The sequence below is a fragment of the Myiozetetes cayanensis genome, unplaced genomic scaffold (assembly GCF_022539395.1).
Source record: "Myiozetetes cayanensis isolate MyiCay16 unplaced genomic scaffold, myiCay2020 scf2-11, whole genome shotgun sequence".
In the NCBI taxonomy this organism is placed as follows: Eukaryota; Metazoa; Chordata; class Aves; order Passeriformes; family Tyrannidae; genus Myiozetetes; species Myiozetetes cayanensis.
The window spans coordinates 86,181,748-86,206,043 of NW_026087411.1; the positions used below are offsets into that span (position 1 = coordinate 86,181,748).

At 36.8% G+C, this 24,296-nt stretch overlaps 1 protein-coding gene across 1 annotated transcript in view; it reads left to right on the top strand.

Annotated features, from left to right (window-relative positions):
* The window catches only part of LMBRD1 (LMBR1 domain containing 1), a 67,918-nt gene that overhangs the window by 40,204 nt on the left and 3,418 nt on the right, over window positions 1-24,296 (top strand). The window contains exons 9-14 of the mRNA XM_050314996.1: window positions 249-401; window positions 5,910-5,974; window positions 6,755-6,857; window positions 7,997-8,101; window positions 10,170-10,319; window positions 15,621-15,696. Coding sequence (XP_050170953.1) covers window positions 249-401; window positions 5,910-5,974; window positions 6,755-6,857; window positions 7,997-8,101; window positions 10,170-10,319; window positions 15,621-15,696 — 652 coding nt within the window. The remainder of the gene's footprint in view (window positions 1-248; window positions 402-5,909; window positions 5,975-6,754; window positions 6,858-7,996; window positions 8,102-10,169; window positions 10,320-15,620; window positions 15,697-24,296) is intronic.

A 24,296-nucleotide genomic window follows, 5' to 3' on the forward strand; every position in this document is an offset into this window, starting at 1 on the left:
TCAAACAAACTGTCTGGTTCACTCAACTAATTCTTCATTGTGAAAATTGGTTTCTACCAGTTAATAGGAATTCCTCTTGTTGTAGCTTATGACTTTTTTGCACTTCATCCTCTTGATAATGTAGAAATTATATACGCATGAATTATATACTACAAATTCTTGAGAATTGTAAAGAGTTAAATTAAGCATCAAGTTTGTTTTCTTGATTTGGTGACTTTTGATCCCTTGCACTGTTTTTTGGTAACCAGTGCAGAGACGGCCGCCCTCTGTCATCAAGGGATAGACGGACTCTAAAACAACTGGAAGAAAGATTAAGGACACTTCGAAGGAGAGAGAGGCATTTGGAGTCTATTGAGAAAAGCTGGTGGACAAAGTTCTGTGAAGCTATCAGACCTTTAAAGGTAAAACTTTCTCTCATTTTTGTGATACTTAATTTGAAATAACTTTTATCTTTTTTCTTCACATATAAACCATAGGTCAAGTTTATCAATTACCATCCTGAATATCAACAGCTTTTTTTTTTTAATTTACTGTTACACTACAGAATGACAGCCCTCTAGGAAGCACTGTTTGAGGTCTTGGAAAACCTTTTAATTTGTTTCAACTACGATTAAGATTGAAAATTAACAAATCCTAGCTCGTCTGCGATAGTGCTACTGCCATAGAAAATCAGAATATCTTACTTTTTCTATCAAGTGTGAAAAGGAGGGAGAAGGAAGAATTTTATAGCTGTCAGGTTAATCTCAATTACATGTATACAGCAGAAGTCAGAAATACTCTGAGAATATGTGCATTTGGAATAAGTGTCTTGCCAAGGAATTACCTGATCAATAGTAAGCTAGCTACATAGAAATTAATGTAGTAATACTTAACCAGTGCAAATAAGATGGTTATTTGGGCAAAGCTTTTATCTTGGTCTCCCTTTGATCTTAGGACTTTGATTTTTAGTAGATACTTGGTTTTAAAAACTAGTACTTTTATGAACAATATTACCATATAAAGTATTTCTTGCCAACTAGATGTAGGAAGAAACTTTAACAGTAGGCTGCTTTTGGCAAAAATGAGTGGAGGGGACTGGGCTGTAAGGAATTTCCTCTGTCAGTGCTACTGTTAATGTGAAGTACCAATGAAAATGGGCTGAAATTGCAGTTGACCAAAAGCTTTCAGTGTGAAATTCTTAGCAGAGTTATCTTGCTGTGATACATTACAAACGTAGTCTTAGCCCTTTCATTGAAAGGCCAGATATCCATAACTATTCACTTTAACAGTTTGGGTGCTTCCTTTTGATTCAAAAAATATTCAGTATAGGTTATTTAGTTTCTATAACTTTTCATATTAAGCTCAAATTTGGCAAGCGTATTGACCATATATTTTTTTGTCTGTAAGGTTTTAACCATTCATTGTGTTCTTGTAGGATAATGTACAGTATCATTAGTTACTTACAACTTAGCACCTACAGTAAAGATGGTATTCAAGTGTCTCCTTATTTTTGTGGTTTGAATGCTTTTTGTTCACTCAGTAACTGGGGCAGTCAGTGTGAACTGTTGACTCATGAATTGCAGGCTAAAGGAGAGTTGCAGGTGGATAATTTTTCCTGACAGATTTTCACTTAGACTAGGGTTGTGCTATGAAGGATGTTAGTGAACTTGTTTGCTTGGACTAGAGCTGTCCTGTGAAGGTGATAATGTCTATCACTTAATTACACCTTAACTCTTGCAGAACAGTTTTACTGTTGCTTTAAGAGCATTTGGGATGTCTTTGCAAATATCTTACCTTGTCAATCTTTCAGTGGCTTTAAAGAAAAGACAAAAATCTTTTCAATATCTATAGATAACACTTCTGTTCAATGTAGAATTGCAGAAGGTATCTTGGGGCTTTGTTTACTGTTTTACAACACTTTTACCTTCAGTGCCACATGCATGTTACTGTTCAAGAATGTGGCTGCTTCTCCAATTTCAAGAGAAATTCCATTTCTTGTGGAGCGATTACTAGAGAAGCCTATTTTTGCTTTGTGTTTGGGATGGTCACATTTATGGGAGTTGCAGACTCTTACTGGGACTGACAGAACAGAATAACGTGTTCAGGAGTTGTACTTAGTCATCAAAGTGTTTTACAGTCTTAACTTAGTGTCTGTGTTCAGACTTCTGTAATCAGATTGTCTTTGCATAGTGTCCTCTGATGTTCTTGCTTTAATTGTTCTATTACTGCTAAGTGTCTACAAGCATGTGATTTGTTGTTAAACAAAGGCAAAACTTTTTCTTTGAAGAGTTTTTTTATTTGACATAGAGTAAACTAAGTTTTGAGAATGATTGATTGTTTTACACAAAGATGAAGTTGTTTTTCAATTTAGTCAGAAGAAACCAATCTGGAGGATCCCAAGGAAATGAGTATTGGCCAGCATGGGGTTGTCAAGTCATATTGAATTCGTCTAATTTCTTTCTACAAAATGTAACATTTCCTGCTTCTCCTTTCTTTACTATGGTTTCTCATGCTTTTATTTGATACTGTCAGCAGCAGGAGATATGTGGTATTGCTCTAGGGATAAGTATAAGATTTTTTTAGGGGAAAAAAAACTCCAGAGCACATAGCTATGTTTGTTCAGTGTGTGAACAAGACTATACAATGAGAAGCATGGAAGTCTACTCAGCAATGGTAAATTGCAAGTATTGCATAGTTATTTTCATGGGGTACATCACAGCAGTTGTGAACAAACTGAAGAGATGCCTTAGTTAAGTAATATAAGTAAATCAAGTGCTCTGTTTTGAGATCTGTGTGAAGAGATCCCCACTCGCTCTTTCCAAGATGCAACTTCTGTCCTTTTGTCCTGACTGTGGCACAGAGGGGATGGGCAGTAGGGAGTTGCCATCAATCCATAATGCTTCTACTCTGCTGCTGTGCCCTCTTAATGCTTTGTTTCTGTTCCAGTGTTCTACTCCATGCACTGTAGTTTCTATCAGAAGCACCTACTTCTGCATGTGGGATCTCTGTAGGCTGCAACTTCCTTCAGAAAATAACCACTTGTCCTGGTGTTGAGAAATGCCTGTGTCTTGTCTTTTGCTCAGCCATGTCTTTTAGTCCCATGGATTCATATGTAAGACAAAGCTTTAAGTAAACCAGTTCCTACTGTGTTCTGCATTAGCTGTGTCATTACTTGCCTGAGCAGAAGCTTTCTATTAAGATGCTCAAGGAGCTCTTTTCAGACAGCAGTGTAAGTCATAGTAGTAAGTATTGCTTCAACTCATTATTTTTGCAATATTTGCCATATTGCATAAAAGCATAGTTCACTCTTTTGTTGGCAGTTAGCAGTATGCATAGTAGCTTGCACAACAGATTGTAGATTAGAAGACCCAAGCAGATAATTAGAGGTGATCAGTGATGTAAGTGCAAGCAACCGCTCTCAACGCTGTCCTATAGCTAGTGATTGACTATTGGTGGGTATGGGGCCTATGTTTTGTAGTTGATGGATATCAGGAAATGGCCTGGCAATGGAGCAGTTCAAACTGATTGTAGTGTAGGAGGTAACACAGCTTGATGTATGGTTGCATTGAGGTTCTGCTGTCAAAAGGACTAGGGAGTAGGAAATAAGTTTGCCTTGTGTTGGAAGTTAGACTTCTCTTAATATGGATCAAAGGTTCCTTTTATAAAAAATAATGACCTTACTAAACTCCTCTGTGTATTTGGCTGAAGCCAGGCTTTTGTTTTCACATATTCTAGTATTAAAAGCTTTTCAGCATCAGTTGATAAATAGTCCTGTTGTGAGAACAAGAGGTTTTGATTTAGCACTGTCCTCTTCTCTGAAGTTGAACATGTAATCATGTTCTCAAGAGCTTGAACTCCTCCTCATTTATGCTGTAACTCAAAGCAAAATTATTTTGCAAATTTTCATGGCAAAGTGTACCTATAATATTTGAAGATACCCTACTTGGTTTTAAGCTAGGAAATAGCAGTGCCATATTGTCCCAGTAAGATTGTGTATTTGTTTTTTGCTGTAGGTGACAAGTAAAAGACAACAGTGAGTATATAGCTGTAGTGTTCTTTATAGCCTATTTTAGGCTTCATGTGGTGGGCAAGAAAAAAGGCAATACTTGCTCTTTCCCTTAACCAGATGCAAAATGATACTCAACTGACCCCATGTGGGTTGGTTATGTTAGTCTGAGTGTCTTTTAACATGCTGGGAATGAGGTGTCCTTTGTCTGTAGTCAGTTAAGTATGAGGAAAATCTAGACAAAAACACAAGGATCCCTTCTGTGAAAGGCCTAAGTCAGCTGATGCTTTGGAGTTATCTAAGTATAGATTGATATAAACTGTAAATAATTTATGGTTCAGTAGTCTTAATAGTGCTGTGGACGTATCGGATGAACCAAAAGAGAATGAAGGCTTTTTTGTTTGTTCTTTTTTTAGTATTAGCCTCTCAATCTTGTATTTTAATCAGACTGGAGTAGAGGGTAAAATGGGGAAAGGAGTGATTTTTTTTCCCCCCAATGATTTATCTAAGTGTTAGACATCACTTCAGAAGACAAGCATATTCCAGAAGGAATATGGATACCAGTCTAGTTGCCGTAGCTGGCAGAAGGTAATGAAGTAATGCACGATTAAGACTCTTGGCCTCAATTGGTTTTAAACATCTATTTCCTGTGTAGCTAATACCTAGTGGGAGTTTGCTATGGAGAGGTAAAATCCTAATACACTTAATTATGTGGAAATGCACAAGTTAATGCTTACCTTGATGTTATTTTCTAAATCTACTCCTAATAAGGCCTATATAGTTGGAGTTGTTTCGGAAGTGATGTTCGAATATTGTTAGAGTTCACAAATGGAAGTTTATCTTCAGAATTTAATGAACAATAATAGCATTGTAACTCTGAGTATCTTTAATGAGCAGCTGTAATAAAGTTCTTAACCTCTTCATGATGGCTGTGTGCCAAGTTTTGGGGCTAATAAAATTTAAATGGTGAAACTCTCCCATTCACGTGGAAGACCATACGCTGTGTTCCTGCATATACAGTTTGGAAGTGAGTCCGTCTAGGTCTCAGGTCTAGCAATCTGAAAACATGATTGTTTCAGGAAGTTTAGCATGCTTACTTGATCATATTCCATGACTAGGGTTTCTGGGAAAATACAGTGAAGCTGTTGGAACTGTAACTGAACAGGTTTGCTGTCTGGGTTCATTTCTCTGTGCCATCCCCTAACCTCCCCAAAGAAAAGATTCTGAGGGAGAGAACCTGTCAAAGTGGAGAATGGTTTCCTGAACTAGCTTGTAGCACAGGAAAAACAATGGGAGGTGCTCTGGTTGAGGATGGCTTAGAGAATGAATCCCTGGCTCAAGTGCTATATTTAGTAGGCATAATAAAAACACTCTCCTTTTGTTTTTAATCGAGACCTAACACTTGGGCTTGATTACTTGAGTTTTATGAAAAACCAGCTCCAAGTGATTTGATCACTGTGTTTTGGAGTAGCACTACAGAAGGGAGCTTTGACTTGGGAAGGGTGAGATGTTCCTTGTAAGGTGTGCACAGGTTGCCTCCTTTTGAAAGAGGAACACACAGGTGTAGTGGTCAAGGCACCAATCTCTGAATAGCTAAATAAAGCTATATGCATGTTTATAGGTAAGATTTCCCATGTAATGTAGTGAGTACAGGTTGTGCTTTCTGCTAAACACTGTGTACATTTGATGTAATGTGTCATCTCTTTTCTCTTAATGACACTTTTGACTTGGGGATAGGCTTGTGTATTGCACTAGAGAATGTGATATAATTGACATAAACTGTATTTAACATAGTAAAAGTTTTGTGTTGAAGCTCTGAAGTGGTCCAAGCTCATTAGTCACTTACTGAAACCTTGACAAGTCTTCACTTCTTTCATCAACTGAAAGTACTTTCAGTTACATTGCTTCTCATTTTTACCTCTAGATTGTGTGGGGAGTTTTCTTCATCATTGTGGCACTGCTCTTCACTGTCTCTCTGTTCTTGTCAAAGTAAGTACATTTCAGCATTTTCCTTAACCACTTAAACTACCTAGTTTCTACTCTGTCATCAGAATTGGGGTGGTTTGCTTCAAGTGTCAGCCCACTTCTTTGCTGTCTTACATTTCTGTCATTAGAGCTGCATTTCTCATTATAATAGTATATACTGAAACTGAGCAAAATGTGATAAAACAGATTGAAGGAAGAACATGTATCAACTTGAGTTGACTGTACGTTGCTGAAAATGTTCTGATTCAGCAGAGAAATTGAGCATATATGTTAAGGAAGTTTAATTCAGACTACAGAAGTATTGTGATTGCTTGAATGAATCTTGATGCACATAGCTCCTTCTTGGCTGGGTAACGGGTGCTTAAATTCTTGCAGTTACATAATTTAATCTAATATGGTGTCCATTTCATAGTAATTGTTTCATAGCATTGAAAACAATATGGCCAGCTGCAGATCTGATAGATTTCAACAAAGAGTGCCACTAATCAGAGGTCCCAGATGTGAGCATGTTTAATTTTTCAAACTAGACAAATAAGCTCTGTGACCCAAACTAGGGAAAAGCTAAAATGCTGAGGAGATGTGGAAATCAATGTAAGTTTCACAGAAAAAGTGCAATGAGTGTGGCAAAACAAAGCGCTATCTATATAGATAATAGAAAGCTCTCAGTCTCTGGGCTTAGTTCAACTGCCTTTTTTTTTTTTTTTTTTTTTTGAGTTACCCTTTTAGATTAAACTGAAGATGAAGAGAATCATTGTACTTACCCAGTTTTTCTGATTATTGCAGTTTGGACAAAGCTCTGCATTCGGCTGGTTTTGACTCAGGATTTATAATTTTAGGAACTAATCTGACCAATCCATTGAATATGTTGTTACCAGTTCTTCAAAGAGTAAGTAAAAAATTGGTGATATATATATATATATATATGTAAGGATGCTCCTCTGTTTCCTGGTAAACTGTCAAAAGGCAAACTTCTCCCCAAGTAATTGATTTAGAACAACATTGTCTACATGTGTGTTCAGTAAAAGGGAGGCAACTTCCTTACTAACTTTTAGTTATTAGTTCTGATATGAAAATCTTGTTGGGTGGAAACTAGTCTAGGGAAAGAAGGTGGTGTTTGAAATTTAACTTTGATGTGATGAGAACATGGTGGCAATGGAGAATGACAGCACTTGTAGTTACTATGCACAGAATAAAAGCACCTTTGTCCCCTGCTCTACCTACATTCTAGTTGTTGGTGTACTGGATAGTTTAGCCCTCTTCAGCAAAGTAAATGCACTTTTCCACTTTTTAATATGTTTGTTGCACATTGAAAGATATATTCCTCTGTGCAGTTATGTATGTTATAGTAACATATTAGTTTTTGAAACAAACTCAACATACTGTTAACTTCCATAGAGTTGGAAGGCAACAAGTCCATGTACAAGTCTAGTTTTGCATGGGTAAACTAAGAAAATAGAAAAACCTTAATATAAGCTAGTGCTTTTTTCTGCCCTAGTTGAGTTATTTCCTTATTCTTGGTACAGTGGGTCAACACAATGCATTCTTCCCAGGGTTTTTAAATTGTTGAACATGTAAGCTTGCAGCTTACTGTGAAAAGTAGTGTTCAGCAGCAGTATTCTCAAACTGTTATTAATGTAAATATAAAAATCAAGTTCTGTATGCAAATATGATCAGAAAAGTGTCACAAATAGAATTCCTATGTAGTCCTAAAATGATTGTTGCCACTGTGGACTTTCCATTCTGAGACTTTCCATTTAAAAGAAATAAGTATTTCTTGTCCTAAAAATGTATCACACTTCTAAATTAGTGCAAGTTTTAAATTAAGAAAAATGCTCAGTTGGCAAGCTAATTGTCTATGCTCTATTAGCAGTGAGCTGTGTTAGCTATATTTGGAAGCAGCTATGTAAAACTTTTAAATAGGACTCTTACTACCACAGATGCTAAAAGTAGAAACTACTTATTTAGATATAAGTGGGAGAAAAGCTTGTTTCCTTATCTTTTTAACTGCTTGTGTTTTTGTTCTAGGTTTTTCCACTTGATTATATTCTTATTACAACTATTGTTATGTACTTTATCTTCACTTCAATGGCAGGGATTCGAAATATGGGTATATGGTTCTTCTGGATAAGGGTAAATATGACTTAAGAGTTTAGTTTCTAATACTCAGATATTTAACAAATATGTGCTATTGAATGTATTTATGTACTGCTTCATAAATACAGGATGTTGCCAGTGTCTGTATGTCTAATAAGTGTTAGAAGCCTACTGTACAGTTTGCACTGGCTTTTGGAAGGTGTTTTGTTTTGCTAAGTTATCAAACCAAAACTGATGTTTCAGTTTGAGCAGTATGGTCATCTGACTCTTTTTCAAGTGTTTAATCAGTGTTGCTTTGGTTTCTGACTTTTCTAAGTTAAAACCATATGATTCTGATATACTGGAAGTATTAGTCAATTTTATGGTCAAAATCTGAAATGTGCATGCAGTTAGAAGGGCTTGATTTGCCATTGATGTTGTTACACTCCAGATTTTAAGCCATAAGCTGCCCAAAGTGGTTAAATTTTATTTAAGACTTTTTAAAAGCCTTTTGGTTTGTTATAACCTCAAATTTGCATCTGGAGAAAGAGTCACACTCTCTTCCCTAAGAGAAATTCTTTTAATTTAGTGATAAAAATAAGATATATTGGCAAAAGGGTTTACAGCAGTTAAATACAATCAAGAAAAAATATTTCACTAAAACATCCAGCACAAAAACCCATTCCACAGGAAAAAAACCTACCACAAGCAATCAATATACCAACTTTAATACAACATGATTCATGGGTTTTAAGTTACGCACAAGGGAAGGAAAAGAGTAAAAGAAGAAAACATTAAAAGAGTAAAGAAAGAAGGAGAGAGAGGAGAGGAAAAATGGTTACCAACAAGATTCGATGATTGACATGGTGCAGGCAGCTGGAGAAAAGAGAGAGAGGGAGCTCCTGTATTTATATAGTTCAGTTTTCCCTCCCAGACAGGACATCCAGTCAGTGCCTTCCAGGCCAGAGTGAGCTGTGCTGTAGCAGTCACAGGCTGCAGGGTTGTGGTGTGGTCGGGCTGCCAGGCAGGTCTGCCTTGACTGACAGCCTGGCTGCAGGGCCTCCAGCTCTGCCCTGTGCTCTCAGGGACCCAGCCCTCTTAGCTGCAGGCTCTGTGCTCTCAGCAGGCCTTATGTGGTAACGGCAGCCTTACCAGGTACCTGCAGGTCCAGGCCCAGCCCTTCCCCACACACACTCACAGTGAGTTGGTTTTGACCTATATCAATAATGCAGTGAGATTTGGATCCAGTATCTCACAGATGTGACAAGCAGGTTTAGCTTCATAAGACGTGAAACAGTACAGTGGTGATATGGCATGTCTAAATATTAAGCAAATAATATATTTGTTAAAAAAGTGTTTGAAAAAGCAACTTTATGCCCTGTACTGTGACAGTCATGCCTGTGATACTTGGTTAAATATTTCCAGGCTTATGTGCCTACTCTGCCTTTTAAAACTGTCACCTTTTCGTGTGGTGACACCCCAAATTGTGAACAATGGCCATCAGTCTTTATATTGAGTTGAGATCAGTATTGGTTTTGGTCTGCTGTCATTTACCCCTCATGTACCAGCTTCTTCACCTGAATACGGCCCTCAGGTTGAGCCCTTGGGGATTAGAGAATACAGTGGTATCTACAGAATAACAGTGAGGGATTGTGTTGTTCCCTATGTTCTCTATGGACAAGAAGCTACCATATGGTGGGGAGGTTTCCTCAGAGCCTGGGAATGCTCTCTCATAGCTCCTTCTTCTGTTTCTAGATCTGATTGGGGCTGTAGTGATAGATGACACCCCACTTTGACCAAAGGGCACAATGTTCTTTGACAAACCAAGGCACAGTCTGTGATAGGCAACACTATTTTAATCTTCCTACTAATTCCTGGAGTATAAATGTTTTAGGCCATTAATACAACCAGTACTTAATTTGTTTAAACAGCTGTGCTTTGAAATTTAGGTAAATACCCTTGAAAACCTGCCTTGAGTCACTGGAATTAAGTTGCTGGAGGATCATTTTATCAACCTCCCACTTCTGGCAGTAGAATTAAAACTGTTATTTGAATTAAAGAGGTTTTTAAATGTCTCCAGGAAAAAAATAATTTTGTTGTGTTAATATTTGTTTTCTGGTTTTAGCTTTATAAAATCAGACGAGGAAAAACTCGACCTCAAGCACTCTTATTTCTCTGTATGATACTTCTGTTGATAGTTCTTCATACAAGTTACATGATTTACAGTCTTGCTCCACAGTATGTAATGTATGGAAGCCAGAAATACCTGGTGCAGGTGAGATGTAATTTTTTTTTAATTTTATGTTTAAATTTTCTGCATCCTAAAATGTATTGTTTACAAAAACTCTTAAAGTCAGGTGCATTCTCAGTTTTTGAAGATAATTTTGTAACCAGGTTTGTTTTTTTTTAAATACTAGTAGATCTGTTGATAATACACAAGCCAGAAACTAATTGTAGTGCATATTATACAACTAAATTTCTAGGTTATCTTCAGACAGTGTGAAACTTTTGAGTTTTGCTTTACTCCTTCTGATAAGACAGCTGCCAGCTTCCACTAGATTTTGTAGTGGCATGCTAAGTGACTGCAGTGAGGATTCTTTTTGTTGTGTAAGGCTGTGTACAGAAGGAAATCAATCTTATTCCACAGATGATAGTTTTTATGTGCACATTTGTGAGAAATGACAAAGATAACTTCTTACAGTAGAAACTCATCAAACCGGAGCAAAGTATGTGCTGATTAATCACGCTTCAGACACTTTGGACTGTCCAACTTCATGAAACTCCATGCAGTTCTTGCTCTTTAAAATTACAGAATTAAGCAGTTAAAATTTAGTCTCTGCTTTTGTTATTGCACTTTTGTGTACTTCAAGTTTTTGGGTTAAGTCTTTCATCGTCTGTACTTGAAGACTTGAATTACTGTATTTCGTCTTAGTTTGAGTGGCAGACTGCATATTTATGGGGCAGTTCAACGTTATATATCATAAGAATCTTGAGAGGTTTCATGGACATCTGTTTATTAAGGTCTGGTATCCTACAGGTGTATTAGATCTGGTCTTGCAAATGTAGACAACTGACCAGGTTGTGAACTGGTTGATTATTCAGGCACAATGAAGTCAAGATCTCCTGGTGTGCTGTTTGGTGTTTAAGTTTCACAGACAAAACTGTTGAGCCAGAGTGGTTAAAAGAATGGATTTAAATGAGACTGAAGTAATTGTATGCTGCTTTGAGCATTTGCAATCCTTTAGTTAGTTTTCCAGGAGGATGTACCTCTGGGCGAGCACACTACTTTAAAAAGAAAGAAAATGAACAAAATACCCACCGACCTCCTTCAGCTGCAACTATTTTGTAAATTCTGTGATTTATCATTATCAATTCTTTTGATTTAAATAGTGGATACGGAATATTTGGTACAAAAGGATTATAAGGAGAAGTTGAAATTGGAGTAGTGTTAAATATGCTAGAGATGAGGAACCTGATCAACTTAAATGTGTTGAGTTCATGTGGTAGAATTGTCACTGCAGGAAATGGAGGATTCAATAAATGCTACTTTGCTACTGTCTTTACATCTCAATTTTCTGGTAATGGGCAATTGGTCATCCTCATGTCAATCCAAGCACAGTAATACAATCACTGTAGGGGATTTAAATATTTGGTATTTAAGAATTATAATACATTTTATTAGGTTTTATGCTAGATATAACTAATAGAAAATAAACATGCTTAGGCATCTATAGATTGGCTCAACTTGTCAGAATTACAGTAGTAGCAGCAAAAAACTAAGCTGAAAGTAAGTTTAGGAAAGAATTTTGCTTACATGGTGAGTTTACACAGAGGTCCTGGCATGATTTCTCACTATGTATGTAACTTAGAACATCATGTAGCAATATCAGAATCAGTTATGAGCTCAAGTCCCTGCAAAAGGCAGTTCAGCTGTAGAATGATTGTATATCTCCAATTACAGTGCATAGCCATTGTGGGTGTAAGGGTGGGACAGACAGTTTTATTAAGGGTCCTACCAAACTAGTTTTTAGGCCTTGCAGTGACCCAAGAAAGGAATCTTTTGTGATAAAGCTGGCAGATAACATGGAAGATTGAAGAGAAAAATAATAAAAACTGTAGCTAGCAGTTTGTTTTTCTTTATGAATAAAATAAAATGTGTGTATATTGAGGGAGGCAGAAGGATTGAGACTAAACAAAGACATACATGTTACCTTTATGACAAGTAGTATCCAAAGATAAATACATAGTTTGTAACTAAGAAGGATCAAGAGAATAGAGCGCAGCAGTAGGAAGGCTATTGTGTCATTCTTACAGCTATTGACATACAATTCTGATCAGCAATGCAAGAAGGATTAGCTGAAATGGTTGAGTAGAGCTATAACTTTCCATTTAAAGGATTAAACTTGTTGTGGGCAAGGTAGCCATTCTGGGCCTTTAGCTTCTTATGTTTCACTTTAAAGAGCTGTGCTTAAAGTGCATGTTACAACTTGAGTAGAAACTGCTTTTATTGTTAAAATAATACAAGACATAAAGAGTATGCTGGTAAATTAAATCTGGACTTCTCTGGCATACCAATTTAGGTACTTATTAGGTCTTCAGACAACATGCTCTCAAAGAGTCTTTCAGAATGTACCAGACACATTTTCTTTCTGACTACCCTGACAACTGCATGTCAGATTTTTATATTTTGAAATGAGGAGAGATAGTGTCTGGGAATGAAGAGGAGCAACAGATTTTTCTGTGGATGTTAGCAATGAAGAGGTTCTTCAGAGTTATAAAATCGATCGTCATGGATGTAGGAATATCCAGGAACATACACAGGAGCGAGGCAAGTGAACTATACATGGCAAGCTTCCTGATGATGACCTGTATGCACCAGTTCATTTGGACAGTCCAGGTTTTCATTATGCTCACACATCACAGTCAGTTTCATCATTTAAAGTAACACCACTGATAACCAGCACTGTGTACAAAAACAAGCAAAAGATGTCAGCTTAGTGGATGGGGCTGATAAACATGTATATTACAGTCTGGTGGCTCACAGACAAGACAGCATGTAAGAGCACTTTTCCCTTTACTTTGTTCTACAGAATTCCCAATCTGGTAACCTGTCAAACTAATTTGTAACCAAAATCTGTAGTAAGGCATTAGGTTAAATTCCTCTTTAAATTTTGAACTGTTTCCTTTGGAGACTGTTACTCTTGACAAGAACTTTTTAATTTGTAAGTGCTGCCCATTTTTCCTTTTAACTGAATATGTGTAGAAAAGTGGAGTTCTTGTGAGGCAATTAACATCAGGTAGACCTGGGCTGCTAGCTTTATTAACTTTCTGACCACTGATGTGTTCAAAGCATGTGACCCCAATTCATCAAATGTGTCTTCAGTTATGCTGTCTGTAGGAAACTTTTGAAAGTTTCTTATGGATATAATGGCCTTACCAACTGAGTCGCTGTGTAGAGCTTTGGTCAACTTTCATAGCTCTTCAAAGACCAGGGATAGCTTGGGTTCACCTCTTAAGACAATTTGTAATATCTGCTAATCAGCCATGAGTCTCGTCATAACCATTCACAGAGTTCTATCCACATCCAGGCCACCTTCTCAGCTTTCTAGCAAAATCATAACTTTGCCCATGCTCAAGTATAATTGCTATTTCTGTTCAGCTAGGCCAAAGGTTATTTTGCATTTGTCTGAAAGAAAGACCATTCCTTGCTGATGTTTGTACCTAGTGGACCTTTAAGACTTGACTGACCCAGACAGGAATTAAAAGGCCAGCGTTTGCCATGAACAACATTGATACTTTTGCTGCTCTGGTCCTTAACTGGGGAACAGTCACTTTCCTTCCTCAGTCATCACACAGATAATTTGTAGGAGTGGAACTAAACTGCAGGACCTCGAGTGTCTCTGTCAGCAGCAGGAATCCAGAAGAATCCCTTAGATGGCCAAGTCTGCAAACAAGTCTTTTCAATTTCTTGATCCTGAATATAATCAGGAGCAAATTATGTTGGTGTTACAGGCTATAACCTAACTTGTTATATGAAAGCTTGCTATTTTCTTAAGTATCCAAAATGTGTCACCTCTTACAGGACACATGCTTGAGTTACTGTACTTGGTTTTGTCTCGTGCTTGTCCTTGATGCATCCTGCTTTCAGCCTTGAACTAGATGGGATAACAGAACACTAGAGTTCTCCTCTGGCAATACTTGGGCTAAAAATGTCTTAAACTGCAGGAGTGTTCATGGTGAACAATGTTATCAAAGAAAGCCCATAGGTTGTATTTGAAGAACCCTACTATTAAAATACCGAAGTGAATAAAAATTATGAAGGTGACCAGTTGTGATTGATTGTTCTGGGGGGTTTGTATGCCCTGTGTGATTGTACAAGGTACAATGCTGTTCTTTGAAAGAAGCACTCTGAGCAGTGTAAGCTGTAATGGTGACAGCTGGCTGGAATACATCCTGGAGATGGACCATTACTAAATGTACACTGAATAACTGAAATTTCACGTCTTCTGTTCTTCTCCTATTCTTTCTATCTACACATTGTCCTTCTCCTTTTGGTTCCACTTAAGCTTCTGATTCCTGTGACTAATCATACTCATTTTGGATCCATATTTTTTAAGGCAGTAGTGGTCTCCAGGCTTCCTCATCTTTTCATGAATCAAAATTAACTGGACATATAAACTGTTGTTATCCTAAAGGATCCTTTAGGATAAATACTTGGTTGTTTCTCTTGAATCTTCACAGTGAAGGCTGTGTTTGCTTAATCTTGATAAACTTTCTCAGTTAAGCTGTCAGAGAGACAGTTTGCTGTACCAGCTTGTACTGATTGCTGGTATGTTTTATGGAATATTTTCTTCAGTTTGAAGGAGAAAACGTGTTTATCATTAGTGATTTCTTTAGAGGGCTTTCTGTTTAGAAAATTATGAAAGGAAAAGTAGGTAGACCCTTTAAACTGAATTAATGTATGAAGAAATCAATACAGTGCAAAGGATTTGCATTGGACTCTGCTGAAACTATTCACTGATTGTTCAAAAATGTGGTACGTAAGGAATTCATGTTAGTCTCTGAAAGGATTGGGTTTCCAAAGATTTGGGCCACTTAAGCAGGCACATTTGGGTTCTAAATTGTTCAGTTCAGCATAATTTGTCTTTTTCCACTCTGGCTGTCTAAGTATGTTGGATATTACCATCTGGCCTTTAGACCAGAAGGGAATTGCATTTGGTATCACTATAGAAGTCTAACATTTTCATGGTGTCTTTAGCACCAAAGTTCAGTTTCAAATTCTTTTTATAGACAGTTAAAAGGTTTAATTTCAGAGATGAAGTTTGGTTTTTGTGTCTTCAAAAAGAACCACAAGCTATATTTTTTTTAAATGAAAGGATACTTTAAAATGTTCATGTTTTACCATTTACATCTTACTCTGCATATACTGTTCAAAACCCAATCTGTTTAAATATTGTAAGAGTTTTGTCAAGGCAGTTTCAATAAAATTAAAAACTTATTTGGAAATGTATTTGGTTTGGGGACTATCATTGGAAGAACATTCCTGGTAGACTAATTTTCCATATTTATAATGCAGAGTAATCAGACAATTGATGGCCAGCCAAGGAATGTGACGTTTGTATCTAAAGACTGTGATGCAGATGCACCTGAAGGTAAGTTAGATAGATTTATTTCTTGTATTTCTAATGCGATAGGTGCGTGGTTGTTTGTAATAAGTAACTCAGTCTCTCTCTTCATGGCTTTCATTTGCTTTGGTCTAATAGTATAATAATATATGTAATAATAAGCTTTGATATGTAGCTAAGTCCAAAAAATAGCTTACTTAAGGCTTACCTGATTCGTTTGAAGAAATTACTATTTTTAGTACAACCCTTGGCCAACAAAGCATTCCACTTAGCCTTAAAATCTCTCATCTGCTTTAATGTGTGTGTATAAGATGTTGAAAATAAATCCCAGGTGGTGAATAGCTTAGCATGGGAAATGTCACTTCAGTGTATATATTTACCATAGAAATGTCCAGACAAGTATTCTATTCAAGTTCTCAATGTACTCAGGAAAACTAAGATCTGAAATCAGTGGAACTGGAAATTCTCAGTGGAGTTTTACAGATAAGAGATTTATGGAATTTTTATAAATAGGTAGACATGGACTCTTCCATGAGCAACAATACCAGTGGAACCAGACCTCTTAAAGTATTTTCCTGTAATCCTCCAAATTTATTGTTCCTTATAATATCAAGTATAACTCCTGCTCATTTGTGTTACTAACTGTCCCTTTTTGATCTTTGGGCAGAAGATATATTATGGATATTCTGGAGGTGTGAGTAGTAACTATTAAGCAGATAGGTAATTCTGGAGTGTTCCTTGACTTTCCATCTATGCAGGTCTTAATGCTGATTTTTTTTTATTTTATTTTTTTAGAGAGACTAGTAACATTTTATTTGGTGTTGTCTTTGAAATTTGAGTAAAGCTGTGAATGAGTTTTAGCCTGGTTTCTTTAAAAAAAATACAAAATAATTGAAATCACACTGGATTTGTTTTTTGCAGTGTTACCTTTTGCCTTCCTTTCCCTCTGCATATAAACAGTTTTTTCAGTTTGAAACAGTCTGAATTGCACAAGCCATTGTGCAATGATATTGCTCTTTAAGGTCACAATCAATTATATTGATTGCTTTGATCTCAGCAAAATATTTATGGCCTTCAGAATGGTCCAGATTTTTTCAGACCTGATCTGATTTTGTTGTAACAGCTAATACTCTCAAAAATGTTGATGTTGTTAAAACTCCAGGCTTTAATGGGCAGTGTTTCCTACAGATATATTTCAAACTGGTGTCTGGCTTGGTCAAAAGGACAATTACACTTCCTGGGGAAACTTACGGCAGTTAAAATGCCATCTTATAAAAATGTACTCTCAAGTGTTTATAGCTAGATATATAATTTGTGGTGTTTTAGCATTATATTGCCTGCTTTCGTGCAGCAAAACTCATCTCTACTCCTGGTATGCAGGAGGTGAATCTTTTATACTGTGCCAAAGGCTGCAATCTCATAAATGCTCAAAACAGAACAGAAACCAAAAAATAATAGGGTAGGGTGCATATTACAACTCAAAGTATCTTTTTTTTTTTTAATTATGTTTTAACATCTTACACAAGAGTTATGTGTTCTGGTTAAATTAGACTTTTTAAAAGCTTTTTAAGTAGTCTTTTGGAGCAGCAAATTTAATAAATTTGTTATAGGCAAGACATTAATTTTCAGTGTTTGATACAGTTGGACAAATATCTCCTTTGGTTGTTGTTTCCAAGGCGTAATGCCAGCTGAGCTGTTGGGCCCACAGTTCAGTTGAGCATAAGGTCAAGCAAAGGACTTAAGTTATTTGATTAAGACTTTCACCTGGACTAATGCACTAAAAACTTGGTATGGGTTTAGCTAAAGAGGTTAATGAGATTTAATGTAAATGAGCAATGACTCAGCTGCAAGGCTATATAAAAGCTTTTTCCCAAGCTTAGTTATGATATCTGATAAACACTCTCTACTGTGTTCTGGACAAAAACAACCCCCCACATTATTTTTTTTTTTAAGCATCATGCACTTTAAATGCATAACATGCTGTGAGTCCCCCTTGTATTCTCTCACTTCTTTCACTGGTGAAATGAGCCTTACCCAACACCTGCTAAATGTTGGGTACAGTTTATCTGCTGGGTGTTTTTCATAGGCCCACGCTGACTTGGAGCTACATGTAAAGTGGGAAAGAAGGATTATCTCAGTTTCAAAGGCTTTGAACTGAGAAGGTCTTACTGTGTTAACTAGGTCTGTGCCGCCTTCTAAAACACTTCTTAGCTAGAAGTCAAGAAGTTCAGGACCCCAGGCTTTATTTTAGCCAGAGTAAAGATTAGATGTAGACATTGCTCAAGCTGGAGAGGAGCCCCAAAGACAAATGCCAAAACAGAGGCATGTTCTTTGTTTCTCCTTTAGAGAAATTGGGAGACATGCCAAGGGAAACTAAAAGCAAATTGCTCAGAACCTTCAATATTAGTAATTTTGTATGAAGAGCTGTATCACTATAGATTACCTCTTGCAAATTGTTGTTTTAAATTAATTAATTTGCACAGTTACAAAATGTTTCATATAAAGCCTAAATGATGATTTTAGTGAGGTCTTTGTCCCGTTTCCTTTTAGTTTAGTGACTGACCTTACTAGTACTTTCCCTTGAGTCTCTACTTGTGTGTAACACTATTGAAGTCCTCTATAACCATAAGCACTCTATATAAATAAGCACAATGGTGCAGGTCTGACAACAGAAAGCCCTGTTTGGCAGCTTTAAACAATATGAGCAGCTAAGAGTGCCATAAATATCTTTTTGCAGTGTGTTGTTCGTTGACACTCAGTTGTAGATACATCAATTCCTGCAATTTTTTCTGCAGTCCACCACTGTGGACAGATATGAACTACTGCTCTTCTCCCTCCAAGTAATCATAACTGGAGAGAGATGAGGCTGCATTTCCTAAATACTCTGAAATGTTAAATGGCAGTAAAGTAATTGCATGCTTTCTTCTTGGATCTACATGCTACTTCTATTTCCTCTTGAATTTAAGCCCAACAGTCAAGTAAAATGTTCTGATATTATCAGTACTTTGGAACAAGATTTGAAACTCCTTGCAAAGTGTTGAGGGGTATACATCCATTCTTAAAAGCGAGTAATGAACCCTTTGAGTAAGAAACCTACCAACACTGTCTACAAAACTGCCTTTTTAATAAAGGCAGTTCTCTTAACAAAAGGAGGCATCATATTTGGCTAAGTAGCAATTCCACCACATCTTTCGGTCACTGAGAAACATTAATTGCAGCATGTGTTGGAAATATTTTCAATGAAATGTTAGAAGCTACTTCTGCTGGTGTAATCAAATAATCTTTATCTTGGTGCAGACAGCTGATAAACTCACTCCATAACATGCTCAAGAACAGCCATGCAGAAAATTTAAACGGTAATCTATAACTGTAGCTAGTGATGCTTCATACAGATGTTTCCTGTCTGTCTTCAAATATGGTTTGCCCAATAGAATTAGAAAGGATCAATTCGTGGAGATGGTCTTTTTCACTAAGACGTCCTGCAGCTAAGCTGGATGAATGACACTGGACTGGGCAAATCCTTTCTGAACCATGAGGGAGAAACCTGACTGGATTACAGCTAAATTATCCTAAATTGTGTCTAAAGAAGACAGGAATAAAGCTGTTGTTTTCAGAGCATCATTGATGAAAAAAAAAATCACAAATTCACATCCAGCTTCTTATTTAAAAGAACTTGGCATTGGGTCTTTTGACTCTTTAATCATAGTCATAATTGTTTTTTCTTCTTCAGAGAATAAGGAAGGCATTCCAGCATGTGAAGTTGCTCTGCTTTGTTTAAATGCTTTTTTGAGTGTCAGCTGCTTGTAAATACTTCTGTCTGCAGACAGAATATGAGGTGCTCTGTAAGGATATAAAGAGATCAAGATAATTCTGTTGAAGTATCTTCTTCCCCTATTCCAAGTTCTTTTCATGTAGCATTATCTCAGGATAGAGAAAACAAGGAATTCTTCTTTCCACAGACCACATCCTTCTTTAAGTAATAATCTGAAGACAGTGTGACTGTATTCAGTAGAAATTACATGGCAAAAAGTTGTGATTAGTATTGAAATGATAGGTTATGCTGTCCACTGCTTGCTTTCTGGAATTTTGTATCCATGTTCATCCTTAGGGTATTGTCTTGGTTGCTTGTCACTAGGTAGGTCTTTAAAATAAGAGTAATTTGCCTTCAGTTCTTGATGGGAGACTCAGGAAATGCATCTTGCAGAAGTTCAGATTTAAGTTAGCATTTTAAAGGCAAGAAGTAACAACTATGGCTTGTGTTTAAACAATCTGGCCAGTGTTTGTAATTAACCTAAATTGTAAATCGTGTTTCAAAAGGTGTTTAGTTTCAATAAAAACACCCAGAACACTTTTCTTCAGCAGGCTGAACTTATTGCTTCCCTGTAGAAAGTGGGTATTATCTCATTGAAATTAACATGGCTTCAGATCTAAGTTACTGGCTAATACTGTACCTTTGCACTATACACATGGCCTTGTAGAATTAGTATTTTCTTCACTTGGAGATATTTAATAAACATTAAAATCAACTTATCCTTTAAAATTATGAAAAATGAGATTAACAGGTTTAGCTCCTCAAATCTCATTAAATGGTTTTCACCTAGTCTGTTAATACGTGCAAATCTTGGCACCCTCACAGAATCTCTGTAAAGAAACTGAAATAGAAGCCTTATAGCTAGGTGCAGTTTTGCATTATAATGCCATAGCTATGCGAAGGTGAACTCCAAATTTAACATGGCCAAAAGAGGAGTGATAGGCTCTTTGAGTGTATAGAGGGAAGTGGTGAAAACTCTTGTTGTGTTTAGGTAAAGCTTGTTTGTGCTTGGTTGATTCTAAGATCCAGAACATGCTTTCTACAAAAAACCCTGCATTCATACATGAATTCAAATCCTGTTCATCCAAGTAACTTTGTTTAAATTTGACTGGAAAAAATAGTTATGTGACCCAGATTGCTCGGTAGGATGTGGTTCTTGTTATTTAGCATTCAGAAACTTTTTTCTTTTTTCAGCACAGAATCTTGGAGAATCTTACTGGAAGCCTCCTTATGCTATGAAGCCTTGCTAGCCCTGATGGGACTGGCAAATTATCAAACCATTTAATGTAAACATTCATAATGTGTAATTATCATCAAGAAGTTGTGTGGCTGCTGCAATTGTTCATGTAGTGTAAAGTAACTACAAATAGCTGTTGGTTATCCAGGCTTGTAACCTTTGTTTCAAAATCAGATCTGACTATTTGTTATAAAACTAGACTTATTTACATTGATTACATTACTTTTCTGGATGTCTAGTTTTATATCAGGTTGTGTTTGATTTGTAAATACACCATGTGAAGTCTCATATACAAATTATCTGCAGCTTGAAGCACTGAAAAAAGCAGTTTGCCTTCTAAATGATAGCTTGTCCCTAATAGCTTTTCCAGGCTCTTCATTACTCCTTGGCTTCCGAGTTCCTGGCTCCTCTTTAGCCTGCTAAATCTTTTGCTTTGTCAGAATTAGACTCCAAAACTACTGAGCAGCTTTTGTTGAATAAGGTAGCTTTTTGGACTAGACTTTATCCAGCTAGACTTTTGGTCTCTATGAGTCTGTTTTAGGTGCCATCTCACTACCACTTCCAGCTAAGCAAAGAAAGTCCACACCAAAGTCAAACAACTGGGAATTGACAGCAGGCAACTTTTTGTGCATGTATGTTAGACATAGCTGTCTACACTGTTTTAAGATCTGCAAACTGTTGTTTAACATCTGAGGGGTTTGATACTCATGCTTTTAGTGCACTGTAGTGTTTGAAGTGCTGTCAGCTCTAAATGTTGGAAGCTTAGTGATTCACATCTCTTTAAGTGGGCAGCTATTGTAGCTACATACAACCAGTTGGGAGATATTTTCAGATCCTTGCTATATGTGAGTAGTGTGTCTTCCAGTGTACTTTCCAGCCTGAAAAGAGATCAAAGATGTACATTTGTTGCAAAGTTAACCTTGAAGCAAGTGGTGGTAAAGCTCTTTAATACTTGTATTATTGTGAAAGCTGAGTGATGAATTGAAGATTTAAACAATTTCTGGGAGAAGTTAACTAAGGGAAAGATAACTGGTATAGGATGCCACAACCCAAAAATTCTAAAGGCTTTGTATGGGAGATTAATTTTAGCTTGTGAAACCAGTGAAGTAGCAGCAGCAGAGGAGCAGAACTGTGAAGTGCAAAGGCAGACTCAACAGCTGAATGAGGTTACTATTACTTTTGTGTGTATGTATATATCTCACAGCAGAGAAGAATATGGAATAAGTGGGGATATGCTCAAATAGAATATGCAAGAAACCACTTTTGTAGAAACTGCTGAGTAAGAGGTAATAAAAAACATAGTCATTTCCCCCTGTTTAACCAACAAGAAAACAAAGAAATACTGTGTTTGGGGCTGAGGCAGATGTTGCTGCTATTCCATGAATCTGTTTCCAGAGAAAGCTGTGGAAATATGTGAAGTACAATCATTAACATTAACTTCTGTGGACATTAAAAGTCCTTGAGTGACCTTAACACTATGAAATATTGATAAAGATATTAGATTGAGATCACAGGTACAAAACAAAAAGGGAAACTTGAAATTACAAAAATTTTTTTACTGAAGACTGCTGAAGCTTGCTTTGTCTGGTCTATCTCAACAATTTGGTCTGTGACCAAAGCCATACCTAGAAACTGTAAGCAGCAACTGCTTTTTGCAACATAGCTTGTGAATAATTGGCAGCAAAAGCTATATGAAATAAATGTTCTTGGATACCTGCAGCCATGTCTTCAATACATTTAAGGTTTGGAATATGCGGTGCTTATATGTTTTAGCACAGTAAAGATGCAGATTTTCTTTTAGCAGTAACTTATAGTATATTTTAAGCAAAACTAGTTTCTACTTGAATTTGGGTATGTAAACTTCATCTGTCTGTGGATGACATTCTTACTTTGAGTTTTCCATCCAAAATGCCATTGTTAGTTAGATCTTTGTCTGTACATCTACCTTTGTGTAATGATTTCAAGCACACACAGGACCTTAAGAGATAGTGTGGTCCAACACCCTGGCAGGGTCAAGGACAGCAGGTTGCTCAGGTCCATCCAGCTGCGAATGTTTCCACAGACAGCCACTTCAGTGCTTACCTATGCCGATTGTGAACCTTCTCCAATTTAGTTGTCTGGTCAACCCCCAGCCTGCACTGTTGCATAGTGTCTCTTTGTTCCAAGTACAGGGCTTCTGTCTCTGTTAAACTTTGAGGACTGTTTCAATGGACTTGAAAAATAGGTCTCCTAAATATGGCCATCTAGTGTGTTGGGTATCTGCTCTCCTCCCAGTTTGATCTGTGCATTTACAGAGGGTATAAGCTCTTACATTGTCTAGTTGATTAACTGAGTCATCAGTGGACTGAAAACAAAAACAGTTGACTCTTCAGGTAGCAATGACTATTAGTACTTGTCATTCTTTGTTTAAAAAATTGTTTTATCTTGAATCTTGGCTTTGTGGCTTGGTCAGCACTACATAATATGCTCTATTTTTAAAGTGGTGGCAGTTAATCTATTGGAGGCTTAGTAACTTTCCATGTGTATTTCTGTTCCATGTGATCAAGATGTGCCAGTAATATTCTCTCTGATCATTCTGGATAACAAGTAGTTATCTTAATTCAGGTTATTCATTATAATTTATTCTAAATTGGAGAAACAAGTTGATTAAGAATGTTGTGTTATGTCAACCTATTTAGTAATATATTAGTTCAGAAATAATAGGTAAAAATTAGTGAGCTGCCCTTGTGACACATTGCATAGAAATGTTTTCTCAAGGTCAAACTATTCTAAAATATTTACCATCACCTATTGAATCCAATTACTGTGAAGAGTCATCTGAAAGTCTTTTAGCTGCTTTTAATTCAAATAACCAGCTGGAGAGCTGCATATGGTATTGACGATACTGTCTGCAATTATGAAGGATCTTTACTTTACCTGAATTTCTTACTTAGATGGCTGCTGAAAGGTAAACTGTGTAACTATATAAGCAGCATATCACTCAGAATTTTAGAAGACAGGAAGTTCTGTACTTCAGGTGTACCTGGGGAGTATTTCCAAACCTATGGTCCAAACTGAGGGAAGAACAGGCACCAGTTCCTGCTTTGAAATAGGCTTTAGGTGGGGTTTTGAAGCATAGTAAGTAAAGAAAAAAAATCATGGTGTACCTTAGCATAAACTCAGTGCACTGCTTGCACCGGAGAGGTTCACCTGGCTCATGTGTCCTGCTGGCCACCATGGCACCCGTTCAGTGTCCCATGCAAGCCTTTATGCTCCCTGTCTGCAGTGTTGAAAATGCCTTGGCAATTGATGCTTAATCTTGTTAGAATCTGACTCTTAAAAAAGAAAAATGCAACCACATCAAAAAATGCATGTTAGAGAAGTAAGGTTTAACCATGTTTTTAGGTCTTGGGTACAAATAAGGCCTCTGCTATCTGGATTGCAAGAGTCTCAGTACTTCTTGGGGCTTTTTGGCCTACATGACTCAACATTGTAGTTGGCGTTGATTTACAAAGCTTATGCAATCCTGGTAGAAACATCTCTTTTTTTCAGAGTCCTGAAATGTATGTTTAATCCAGAATCTGCTTTGTATCTCCTTAT